The sequence below is a fragment of the Sciurus carolinensis genome, chromosome 3, assembly GCF_902686445.1.
Source record: "Sciurus carolinensis chromosome 3, mSciCar1.2, whole genome shotgun sequence".
NCBI classification, from domain to species: Eukaryota; Metazoa; Chordata; class Mammalia; order Rodentia; family Sciuridae; genus Sciurus; species Sciurus carolinensis.
The window spans coordinates 92291062-92305411 of record NC_062215.1 but is presented as its reverse complement, the minus strand read 5'-3'; the positions used below and the strand labels follow the sequence as shown (position 1 = coordinate 92305411).

General features: G+C 32.4%; 1 protein-coding gene across 1 annotated transcript in view; it reads left to right on the top strand.

Annotated features, from left to right (window-relative positions):
- Positions 1–14350, top strand: part of Lrp1b (LDL receptor related protein 1B) — a 1852169-nt gene that overhangs the window by 1783494 nt on the left and 54325 nt on the right. The window contains 1 exon segment of the mRNA XM_047543195.1: positions 8517–8678. Coding sequence (XP_047399151.1) covers positions 8517–8678 — 162 coding nt within the window.

Genomic DNA, 14350 nt, shown 5'->3' with positions numbered 1-14350 from the left:
CATTTTATTTAAATGAGAGCAATTTTTTCATTTAAATTAAACTTGGTGTTCTTGCTTCCTTTACATAAATATTAATTATATTTAGGAAGTATTAAAAGCTCAATATTTTGCTCTACTCATTTCTTTAAAATTCAAGAGAATAACCAGCAATGTTAAAATAAAAAAGAAAATAATAACATATAAATTAACAAGTGAAGGACATTGTAATATGTAACCCTTATAGGTCAAGTAAAAAATAAAGCATAATAAGAGGAATTTGAGAAGAAGGAACAAGAGGGAAAATTCACAAGCCACAAAAGAAGTCAACATTATTAAATTAGTACCAGAGGAAAATGTTAACAATACTAACCTACAGCAAGCAATTTTGAAAATTTCAAAGAGTTTTATGAGTTTTATAAAGTTCAAAAGAGTTTTATAAAGTTTAAAAATTCTTTGTATAAATAATGTCACTTTTAGAAGTATCTAAGGATTGTGTAATAACAATAAAAAAGCACAGAATGGAGAAGTAAGTATGTTCAATAGTGTGATTTGTGATATTATAAAATTGGGAATAAATGCTCAAATTCTATTAAAAATATATAAAATATGGTATGTCTAAAAGATGATGATTATATAACAAATAATAAACATTCAAAATTATAACATATTTGACAATATAGAAAAAAAATTCACATTTAAGACAAAAAGAACCATATATAAAACTGCTAACTAGTGTGAGCCCAAATGGGAATAATCTATATATAAAATGTCTACATAAAGAATAGGTCCTTCTGTTTATTACTTTTTTCTAAATATTCAATTAACATTTATTATTGTTATTATTAAAAATAAAATCACAATAAGAATTATTAGAACTTAAAATAACATAATTATTACTGTCAGGATCATTAAAGTATGTGTTGTCTGCTTACTAGGTTATAATCTCTGTTCTCTCTCCTTGAATCCTCACAACAAAACTATGAAAAAATGAAATGTCTCTCTAATTCTGCTGCTGGCTTTATGATTCACAGTTACTGGTTCCTTTGGACCATATGGTGAGAACAATACTAAATTATTCAATCTCATGACTCTCTGGGCTAATGTCAGAAGGTTCGAGTTAGCTTACTTATATTCACAGAAAAGACAAAAATGCTTCAGTGTTGTTTCCACAATGCTGGCTGAAAATGAACTTTCCAGAAGTACAAATAGATGGTGACCTATAATTTGAGACATGTCAGAATATATTAAGGAGTGCCTGGGAGGGAAACAGAAAAAGTCCACAATTCTTCCTTTTCTTTGTCAGGCTTTGTTGAATAGTTTTCTGTTATCTTCGTGATACTTAAGACAACTCGACAGCTATAGACAACTTACTGAAATTATTTATAAATGGGCACTCAGTTTTAGTCCAGAGAAACACTAGATTAAGTAGAAAAGTAGAATGTCAAATATCCTTATCAAAAAGACTAGCAATTTTTAAAAACATTCAGAACTTTTATCACTGAAATCTAAGTCTGAAGTCCAGTCAGATTTTACAAGGAGTGTAGTCTTGGGGACAAGAGGACAGGAGACAGGTTTTCGGATTGCAATTTTGTAACTAAGTGAATGGTGATTTGTCTCTGTTTATTATTTCTTGTCTGTATAAAGGAACAATATGGGAGAATGTGGCTGTCGTTCAGACTGTTAAAGATGTTATAAAAAGTATGTCACATTTAGATAGTAGTTTCAGAAAGATGTTAAATGTAAACATTTGTAAACGTGTTCTGAAGTTTAAATGTCATTTATATACTGCCATTGCATATATTCAGTGTGTTTATCAGACTAATGGAACCAAAGAGTGATTCTACATACATGAAACAGTTCATTGTCAAACATAATAACTAGGGACAAAACCTTAGAGTACCAGACTGACTCAACAAATACCAAGGTAAACAGCATAAGACGTATGGTCAACACGGATAAGTGACTGAATATGAAACCTTGCTTAAAATAAGAGCAGATTAATAATGACCAGTAGCATACATCTACTTCATATTAATAATAAGTGGTCATTACCTTGCAGGAACTTCAAATGGAATTGTTTCCAACAGCAGTCAACCACACATTTTTAAGAACTGAGTACATATTGAAAAAAGTCGAAATTAAGCAGAAATGTCATTCTGCCTACTTTTAAGCCATTCAATATTGATTAAATCATACCAATGAGAAGCATTTTATAATCAGCCTATAGTTTATCAAATACTTCTAGCTTTTAAAAGAGGTATTCACTAATATTACAGAAAGTTATTGGAATGTATCAGCATAATACACTTTTATAATATTCAAATGAAAACATTGTTTTTGAAAAAATGAGTACCAAAATTGATTTATACATTGCTTAAGTAGGAGCCACCCCAACATTTTACTAGTGGATTGATAATTATCACTGTGTTCAAAATAGCATAATATTTTGGAAATTTTATAAATCTAAATGCTGTTATGTTTATTGTGATTACTGTATTCTGAGAACTTAATAAATACTAAGATTTATTCCTTAGATAAATGACTTTTTTTTATTACTGCAGACGTTTATACTGTGGTATCTTTCAGATGTAAGCTAGAGTGGGTAAGAGGACTAGAAACATAATGTAGGTTATTCCAAAGTCAGTGCTCTAAGACATTGCCTATTATTGCTGAAAATTGGCAGCATCACATTGTCTGCCCACATCAGAGAATTAGCTGACTAGGACTATCAAACTAAAAGTGACATATAGTTAAAAGGCCATTTATCTAAAGACACACTATAACTAAAGCATAAAAACTTAATACTTATTTGACAGAGATAAATTATAACCATTATGATATTCACGTAGTTACTTGTTCAAATAATAGAAAAGATTCTATTGTTTTTATGTATTTAAAAGGGTATTACTTTAAGATGATATACATGGATTGGCTCCTTATTCTTTTAGGCATGTTATGTACAAAAAGGAGAAAATAAGCAATGAGATTCCATATGAAGCTTCCTAGTAAAGACCTACATTCAGTTAAGGCTAAATAACTTAAACACTGGTAATTTGTATAATAATATCAACAGTATTACTACTGATGAAGAGGCTGCTAATTATTATTGGTTCTTGCTATGTGGCAGGCATTGTGCCACATGTTTTTCCTGCAGGTTATCTCTTATAGAATAACATGCAGAGAGGAAATATAAATTATCTAAAACCACACAATATTGATCTTATATAAAATAATAAACCAAATTATTTGTTTCCATTTAATATTCTCAATGGAATATTTCTGAATCAGCCATTTTTATTGAAACTAAAATTTTTGCTATGAAAGGACATAAATTATAGGTGAGATTTAAAGAACCCTATGAAATTCTTGGGACATTTTCTCTTTTTAAATAAACAATACAACATTTAATTTTGTCGATATATATTCCTTAACAATATTTATTTTAATTATAGGTGATTAGAGATTTTAGTTACACTTTATTTAAGATTAGCTATTGTTGTTTATTCAGTTATATTGTAACAGTATAATACCAATTCAATTTTTGGTATTATGTTTACTGGAACACTTTAGACCATATGTTCATCTAATTTCTATTTATCTATGAACACAAGAAGTATAAATAAATGAAATTAAACTCCACATATGATATGCATATGTATTAGGATCATCCAGAGAGAAAGTACCAATAGTCCATAGATAGATCAATCAATAGATAGATAGATAGATAGATAAAGAGGAGATTTATTATGGTAATTGCCATATGTGTTTATGGAGCCTGATAAATCCCATGAGCCTCTGAAAGCTGAAGAATCAGGAAAGTCATGGTCTAATTCAGTAACAGTCCAATGGTCGGAGAACTAGATAAGCCAATGCTGTACTTCTGGTTCATTATTGTGGCTTACCCAAGGAGTGAGGGTAGGAATAAAATCTGTTAAAAGTCTTAGCACCCAAGAACCAGGAGCTCCAAAGTCCAAGAGAAGGAAAAGATAGGTGGCACAGCTTAAGAAAAATACTTCTCTTACTATTTAGGCTCTCAATAGATTCAGTGATGTCCACCAACCTTGGTGAATGTGGATCATCATTACTCAGGCTACTGACTCCAATGCTAATATCTTCTGAAACACCCCCCTTAAGCATACCCAGAAATATGTTTACCAGTTTTGTGGGAATCCCTCAGTCCAGTCAAGTTGACACATGAAATTAATCTTGGAAGTATAAATCTTAGCAAGATATTTTGCTAACTAACATCCAGTGTGACTCTTGAATGTGGAATAGATATAGTACTAAGGGAAAAATGTATGTCACTGAGAATGAGAGTAATGAGAAGAATTTTCTCTTTGGGAGCATGGAGGAGTAATGAACCTACAGAGCTATCAAAGACATTCACATTGAATGATACAAACAGGAATTAAAGTGAAGTCTGAAGTTTTGGAAGGAGAATGAGCCCAGAGTCAGAATTGGGACAAAGGCATTCAGACAGATAATCACCGGAGTCATATAATTGGTTAATATCACCAGAAAGAAGTTTGGAAGAAAGTTTTTGAGAGATAAAAACAGAAAACATTAAAACAGTCATAAAAATGTGTCATAGAAAAGATAGAGATATCAATGTTAGTGTCTTGGAAGCCAAATGGGGAGAGATATTCCAATTACCAAGCATTATAAAATGAGGGAGTAAGTTGAAGAGGATAGTGATTGTAAAAAAATCAGGTGATTTAACAATGGAGAGAAGAGAGGTAAACTTTGAAATAGAAGATAAATATTCAGTAAATGCAACACTGTATTTCTCTTTTTTATTTTGTTTTATTTTATTTTTTTTATTTTTTTGGTACCAGGGATTAAACTCAGGGTCACTTAACAACTGAACCACACCCCTAGCCCTTTTTTTATATTTTATTTTTGAGATAGGGCCTCTCTAAGTTGACTAAGTTCTCTCTAAATTGCTAAGTCTGGTTTTGAATTCATGAACCTCCTGCCTCAGCCTCCTGAGCCTCTGGGATTGCAGGCATGTGTCACTGTGCCCAACCAATGGCCTCTTTCTTAAACCTTTCTTAACAGGGAAGAATCAGAATCAGTTTCAATAATCATATATCCATACTAAGAGATCTGACCTCTCTTCTGAGAGCACAAGGAGAAGTCATATATCAAGACACATTGTTCTGTAAATTAAAAAATAAAAACTGTAACCCCAGTGAGGAACTGGAATTCCCACTTGGGATTGAGTATATTACTTTGTCATGTATCGTTAGAATTGGAAGCAGGATGCGTAGTTATCTTTTGAAGATTAGAGATGTACCAAACCTTGCATTTTGACAAAATAGATGTATTTAACAAATATTATGTTTACCTTCATTTTTGTTTGTTTATTGTTTGTGTGTTCTTTCTTTTAAAAGTGGAATTGAACCTATTTAGAAACTAAAAAAAGGAAAAGGACTCATCCTTCAAAGTTAAAAGTGTTGGAGGCAAAGTAAAGTTGATGGGGAATTGTAACTCTATTCTAATGCCAGCATAAAATAAAATCCAGTTTCATTTTATTCTGAGTAAATAATGGAGATAAAATGTGTAATTTAATATAAATTTCAGAATGATTTGCATAAAATATTACAGTGCCTTTGTAAATATGATTGAATCACAGAATAAGTCACAGATAAAATGATGAATGTCATTCAGTAGGAAAAAATAATAATCTGAGTTAAAATGTAACTGAGTGCTTTTTGGGTGCATAATACAGTTAGAAATGCTCTGCATCAATTATATTATTTATTCTTTGTGATTCTACACAACAAATCCATGCAGTAGGTACTATTATTATCTCCATTTTATATACAAAGAGAAAAACAGAGAGGTGATATTGTCTATTGTTCCACAGTTGACCATGGATCTAGGCAGTCTGAGAAGCTACCCTCTCTGTCTGTGCTTAGAATGCTATACAAACAAGACAGATTTAGAGACAGGAAACAAGATTGATTTAGAGGCAGGAAATAGTTCCTCCTACTCCTTTCTTAGGTCAACTGACTCTCTCTGATTAGACTCTTCTTATAGAGTGCTAACTCCCCAATTCGCTGGATACATCACTGCTATAAATCTGTGACTTAATCATCCTACCATTGCTATTTTCTTTTTGAATATCAATATCAAGTTCTGCTACCTAAAATAAATAAATGAATGAATGAATAATAATAGTCTTTGGAAATGATTTCAGTGCAACTTGTTAGGGTGTACCCAGAGAGATTCTTGAAAATATTAGAAGGGGCCCATTATACAATTCTCCAACAGATGGTTCATTTCCCATCAGCAAACAAAAGATCTCCTGTATCAATAGTTTCAGTTAGATAATATTACAATAATATAAAGATTTCTACTAGTCCAAAGGAAATTTTTTCTTCAAAGAAAGACAAGAAGAGTTTTGAAAATAATTTGGCTGAAATCTGGATGACATGAGGCATATGCTAGCTAGGGACAACCTGGTCAGACTATTCTAGTCTCAAAACAGCTTAGACAAAAGTATAAACCTACAGTGTCATTTCTCTGAGTGACTGGGGTGAAGGAACTTTCAATAGTTCAGTGAATTGTTTGCTTTTTTAAAAACCTTTGTTGTATTACTTTTTTTCACTCCTGATTAAAAACAAAACCTAGAAATCAATATAGAAAACCATAAATTCACAGTATTTACATCCTATCTCCCTGTGACACTAACTTTTCATGTTCATTCAAATGCACTAGGATTTCTTCTATATTTTGTAAACTGTTCGTTTCACATTTAGCTCAGGTTAATTTGTATTACTGTTTACATGCTCTATTTCTTTACAGGTCATTCATGAGCTCTTATGGAAAAAGAGGAATTAATTCTTTTGTTCTGCATCTTGTTTTCTTGGGTAACCATATTCCAAAAATAACCACCTCTTCACCCAATGTCACCTATGTTCTCTAGTTTGTGTCTATTTTTCACTCACTTATGTGCCGGAGAGGATATTTTGTTTCTATGTCAACAAAAACTAGAAAAACTTGTACCATTGCAAGGAGAAAATGTGTAGCCAAAATTAAGCAAGGTTTTTTGAAAACAGAAATAATGAAGTTACTCAGTTTTTAACATACATAAACTTTGCCTTCTTTCTCAAGCTATAAATAGGTATTTATCTGCTTCCAAACTAACATTTATAAATCATAAATTTTAAAGAAATACTACTCACTATAAAGTACATATTACTTTGTTCACTTAGAGCAATAATTTCTAGCATTTTTGAGTATGTGGAATCCTTTCAAAGTGAAATTAATTGTTAACTGTAGAGTTTCATTTTATTCTGCAGGAAATGCAAGTGAACTATATTTGAAAGTATTTTATTCACTTAAGAATACTTCTTGAAATTGTAGGCTTATCCTTAGATAGAGAATCCAAGGCAATAGAGACAAATTATGACATTTTCCTACTTCAGGTCTTGGCAAGTCTGACATTTGTGAATTTTTCTAAACACCCTAATTATGCTTCCAGGTCTATAAAGACCAGATTGAAGATGACTAGGATAATCTCTAATGCTTGTTAACTGAGTGACATTGTCTGAGTTCTATTTAAATGGAATCGATCCCAGAATTTCTTCATTATATTTCAAGCTTTTTCTTTACATTTTTTTTTGTAAACTTTGTCATTCTTTATCCCTACAATGTTTTCTGTCTCCTACAGAGCTAGTTCTACATTCTGTTTTTTACTCAGTCTTTAACAGACTGGATGTTAGATACTGATTCCTAATACAACAGTTAACTGTTTGTGTTCCAAACATCTTAAAGGATTGTTCACTTTCACTCTGTTGTTAGTTCTCACAGAACAAATAAAAAATACTAAAAGATGATTCATCAAACATTTATTTGTGTGATTCACATTAAACTTCAAAATTATCTTCTTATTCCTAGACTTTAAGTAGCAGTCCCTTGTGAATAAATATCAAAATTACACAAAATAGTACTTCGTTCTTATGTACTAAACAGAGCATGTCTATTTAAATCAAATAAATAATAAATAACTAATGTTGGTAAATCTAATCATTATACATGGCATGCCTACTTTAAAGTTATTAAAATATTTACTTATTGTGAGAATAAAATAAAGTATAATGTAAAATAGGCAGTGGTTTTGAGCTAATAATTAAAAACCAGGAAATGTGATTATCTATATTTTATATTCTGATTGAAATATACTCTGTATTACCATATATGAGTAGACTAAAAATAACTGGAAAAGCAAAATAGTCATGAAAGACAAGCAGAAGAATGATATGAACAATTAATGATTCAATATGTATGTGAAAGTATAATTATCCATAAATGATCTCTGATTGTTTGTTAGCTTATAATATACGCTTCCTTGGACATACGGGGAAACTGAGACCCAAAGAAGTTTTGTAACCGTTTAAAGTCTCAGAACAAATTGTGGACAGACATTGGCCAGAAACTTGACCTCCCTGTTCTTATCCAGTGACAACTTCATCAATATAAACCACTTTTGTATACTAATATGCTGTTGATTACTCATTGTTTTCCACCAGGGAGACCTACCTGCATCTGTGCACTGGGGTTCACTGGACCAAACTGTGGTAAGACAGTCTGTGAGGATTTCTGCCAAAATGGAGGGACCTGCACTGTGACTGCTGGAAACCAGCCTTTCTGTCACTGCCGAACGGAGTACACTGGAGACAGATGCCAGTACTGTAAGTAAAAGAACCCTCCAGGAACCTTTTTAGCAGCACTGCTTCGTGTTTGCATTAGTTCATCTTTATGTTACCTGCAGCTCTGCTCCCTCCAATATCTTCATTGCAGTTACCCTCACTTTTTCAAGTCCTGTCCCTTTTCACTCAAACCCTATTAATTATTTACCTTGTGTCTCACCCTTCTTTTAAAGGTTTTATATTCATTCTCCACAGCTTAGATTCCATGGTTCACTATTATGACCATTGTCTTGTATATGTTCTCATCTCCTACTCTCTTTTTTTCCCCTATTGCATTTTCCTGGGGGTGAGGATGGGGTAACCATGGTTATGGCTCTCAGTGCTGTGTCTCATGGGTTAGCACTCCACAGATGAAAGGATCTATAGGAATACACATAATCGAACCTGAAGGTTGCATGTGAACTTTTATTGATAATCTCAGATGGGCAGTCACTTTAGCTTTTACCATTTTTCATAATCCATCAATCCTGTCCTAAATGTCTGCATCAAAACTTCTCCATTCTCCTCAAATTTCTGATACAATCTCTCCAATCTTTGTTTAGCTGAGACAGTTGATTTCTATCTCATTGATACAAACAGAAGCCATCTGAAGAGAGTGACCACAGGCTCCCACCATCCAATTCTTCAGCCTGCTTTATCCTGTGTCCACATACCGGCCTGCGTTTTTATTACTAGGAACCCTAGTAATAAATAGGAATATCTAGTCCTGTATTCCCCATTCATGATGATCCTTCAGCTCCTCATGGATGTACCTCCAGCACTTGTTCCCCCTTTCTCCTGCTTTCTATAGTTTATTTCTGAAAAAAGCCTTCTTTATTCCCATATCTCTTTCTATTTACAATCTAATTTTCCTCTTCTCTCTTATAGTCTTTTATTAAATGGTAGCATTAGTTTAATGTATCCGTTATTCTCTGCAGTTCCTCTATTTCTGCTTTTCCTTTGTCACTACCTCTAACAAGCTTTGGTCTTTATTGTTCTGCTAAAACATCTTTTATGAGAGTCATATTGATCAATTTTGCTTACGTCCTATATGTTAATATCTCTAATTATCCATTCTGGATTCCTATTGCATATGTGCTTTCAGGAATTAATTACTCCCCGTTTCTTAAAATATCTTCTTCACATCTCTTTATGGATATGATATCCTCTTTTTTATTCATTTTCATTTCATGTGTTTCTTCTCAAGGTTCTTTGCTTATTCTCTTATCTCCCTGAAGATAAAACTTTTAGCTCCAATTTAAAACTTTGCAGTGACTAGCAACTCCATCTTCTTATCTCTTCCTTCATTGTAGTACTCACTGTTAAAGTCAATAATTCCTGGAAATAATTAGAATAACTCCAATGGTTTTTAGTAATATAGTCTCCCAGACATCATCTAAAAAGGTTAAAATTCTGCTTGCCTGCATCAGGTTCTATTATTGAACACGAAAAAATAGATTTAATTTTAAATTGCTGTTTCCTTTCCAAAAGGTTTTGTTTTTGTTTTCATTTTTCTCACATAAGGCTAGCCTCTTCTTGACATATATATGCTCTTACATAATATTTATTACCATCCAAATAATTATTCTGGATTTGTAACTCTGGATGAAGCTGTCTTCTGAGTTTTAGTTTTCTCATTTAATTTTGTCCATGTGATCACGTGATTTAGTTCTCACCCAAAATTTCTTCTACCAGTATTTCCCCTTTTTAAAGAGAATCAGGGAAATAATTATTCCTCAGGCCAAAAAAAAAAAAAAAAAATTAAGACTTCTTTTTTCCCAGAATCTGAACACCTCTCTCTACTTCCATCCTCAATATCCTCATCCAAGCTGCAAACATCTCTTAACTGAGTTGTTAGTAACTGGTCTCCATATTTCCTCATTTTGCCCTCAGCACCTATACTTGAAAGAGCAGTCATGTATGTACACTTTGTACATAATGCAAATCATTTTCCATCTTATTTACATTTACAGAAGAGAATAAAAAACAATAAATAATTAATTGGTGTAGGGTAAATGAATTCATAGAATTAATGAAAGAAAATGAAATAATTATGAGTCCCCAGATGTAGAAAGATTGCCATACATGTGATCAAGATGGAAAACAATTTTCATTGCCAATAAAATGTATGCCTATGAAGTACACGGAAGGATACAGAATTGAACAGCACATACTGGCTAATTTGGGAATCAAGAGTAATATGAAATATCTTGCCACTATGTTTGAGTGGGGCCACTTCTGCTGTAACAAGAAAATAGATTTCATTTTAGGTTGCTGTTTCTTTTCCAAAAAGTTTTGGTTTTGTTTTCATTTTTCTCACAGAAGGCCAGGCTCTTCTTGACATATATATGCCCTTGCTCTAAACCAAATGTCTCTTTTCACCTTGTCTGCCCAACTTATCTTAGAACAGCAGTCTGTTTGAAAATATCAGTCAGTTATACTCATATACTAATCCTTCCTTACACCTGCCACACATCATCTCTTTCATCTCAACTCAGCATTTGTTCTTGGCTGTTTTCCTTCTCTACTTCAAATTTTCACACCCCAAAAGGCTTCCATTCATGTGAAGGCCAATACCAATTACTATACCACATATTGAAGCCCCTCATTCTCTGTGTTCTGTTTGCAATACTCCTTTATTCTAGTAAGACCACACTGATTACCATTCTCTAAAAATACCAACGTCCCTGGCATTTGGACTCTAATCAACTGAAACACCATTTCTTTTTTGAAATTGTCCATGTCTTTTCTCAGTTAGAATCAACCTTTCTCTCTGAATTCAGTTACTCTATGTCTTTCTTCTGACTGATCACAGTTACCTTGCATTTTTTTTAACTCTGTACGTTCCTCCTATTTGGGACCTCTTTGAAATCAGTGACTTATCAAATAAACAAATGAATGAATAATCATGTAAATCAATAATAAATGAATGCAGCTTGAAGAAAAGTTAATGGAAGAACAATCAATTTAATGTACAAAAACTGCCATCTGGTATGTATGTGTGGTTAATCTTGAGCTAGTGTTTGCTCATTTTGTGTCTTATTTCCAAATTGGTGTATTACAATAGAACATCAGGGTTTTTTTCCCCTTTTTAAATAAGTTTTGTTCCTTTTAAATTGAACCATCAGTATTCTTGATTCTCTTTGACTGACTTAAAAATATATAGTCATCATTATAGAAATTTGTATTTTTCAAAGAATAAATTCCATTAACTTATATTTTAATTGGTAACTTCATAGAATCACAGTCTGAGGTAGCCTGATGCTTTAAAAAGGACTGCATTATAATTTTATTATCACTATTAGCAGTCAGAGCACTTCCCACATTTTACTGCAAAGCACTTATTAAAATTAACCAATTAATTCTTAGACAGAGGTTAAATAACTTGCTCAAGGTTCTGAAGTTGTAATATTATATTCAGAATTAGACCCCAAGAGTTGTTGATCAGAATGTCAACAAATATTCTTGCAGTATGTGTTCTTCTTTGGCAGTGTAATAAGTCTGTGGACAGTGTCATTAAAATGACAAATCCAACAGAGTAATAAATTTAGGATCTATTAGATGTGAGTCGGCAAGGTTCAATGAACCTGATGTTCTGTCAAAATTGTATCTTGCATATACAAAATCTTTTCTCTATAAATGAAGGAATGACAGAATGGTTCATTACAGTGCCTAATTAAAGGTCCATTAGTGGGAGGTAAAACATCAGTTCTTAGTTGTGCTGAGTAAAAACATTTCACAACTCTAATAGCAATATAAAATCTTGAGGTCTGAAATGCAAATTAATTTTAACAGCAGCAACCTAGGGAGGAGAGACAGAGATAACTAATGGCAAAGCTAAAATGAAATATTATTTAAGTAAGTCGTTCATGAACAAATATAGCTGCATTTCATACTATTCTGAAGCAAGATTTTCTGGCATAAGTGAAAATAAATAAACATAGCAGTTTGCATTTAAATCTAGGTGTTAAGTGTGAGGTCAACAACATCTGAGGTTATTTGTAATTAAATGATAATAACCTTAGGGCAAAAGTGCCCATTAGAACCAACTCAATCTGTGTCTAAGAACAAGATAGTCAAATTAAATAACAATCTGCTTGTCCTCTCATTGATAGTTCTGAAGTCCTCTAGTAATGTGCTTGGGGAACCATTATAATTTCAATTAGGACAACTTATAAGAAATGCACCTGTATGACTTACTCCCACTGGTTCCAGCTCGGACATTAAATAGCATCTCTAGTTTATAAAGTTAGCAGTATCTGACAATCATCTAAAGATATAATGTGTTGTAATTGGTATTAGAACCACCACTTGTCAAATAAGTTAGAGTTAGGCATTGTAGATATGAAACTACTTTATTTGCTGACATAATGGAATTATTTTTGCCTCTTGTCTCTTTTTCTTCTTAAGTAGCTTTACTCTATCAGTCATTTAGTTAGTGAACATCTTCAAGTATTTACAGTGAGCCTATCTTTATGTTAGGTATTAAGGACATAGTCATGTTAGAAACATTTCCTGTTCTCGAAGAATTTTCAGTGTAATGTGCGGCTCAAAAAGGGAAACAGGTTATTACAAGACAGTTTAGTGAAACATGGAGGCTATCAGAACCTACAGAAAGAATATGAAGTTCAGCTTACAAGGGGGATTTCTTAAAGAGATGTCTAAGCTGAGACCAGAAGAAAAAGAAGCTAGCCAAATGGAAAGGAGAAATGATGAAGGGAAAAGCACAGATGGGAAAACCTTTTGGAATTTATTATTTCTTTCCTATTTGATTTCCCTGGGGGAAGGATGGCAAGCCAAATAACATTTACTGAACATATCAATGTACTGCAGGAATACAAACCATGCTGTAATAGTTTGCCCAATAAATAAACATGTAGTATTTCAATGAATATTCAAATAACCCTTTGAGATTAATATTACTAATACAACCTTGAAAGTGTCAAAAAATTGTGATAAAGTGGTTTTCTCTAATCTTTTACATTAGAGAACTTGTGAACCACAAATTTTAGCCTTGTGGATCTCACTCCGAAATTATGCTTCTGCTGGCATATTGTTCTGCCATTTAATATCCTGCCCATCCTATTGCTTCTTTGATAGTATCACTATAAAAACATTCTAAGCTCAGGTGTCACATTGATTCAAACTGATCTTTTAATCTTCTACTCCATTAAAAATAGACAGTAATAAAATGTTTAATCTTGGGCTGATTGAGTCTATTGCAGGTCCAGATAGATGATACCAAATATATTTTTTAAATTACCAAAAACAAACAATAGAATATCTGCAGTTGCTCTTATTAGTATGAAGATTAATTTTAACTGAACCTTGAACATTAGGAATCCTAATAAGGAAAGTGAAACTACTAATAAATTCTACTGTCATGTATAACTAAAAATAACCAATAATTTAAAAAAAAGGTAATTTAGAGTTGACTTAAAGCATAAAAAGAAGAACTAAAGATTTCTTCAGTGTTCAGATATTTAACATTCTTTAAAACATTCACAGTTCATGTAGCAAGCTATTTTGTAGCTCTGTCTACATAGTGTCCCCAAATTCTTTTGTCTTGGTGAGCAGGAAAACCTTCAGGTACTTACCACTCTCACTTAGATTGCTGCTGCATATTCCTCCGTATCCTGTTTCTCCTAACCTTGAAAATCTGCCTGTTCCCCCCA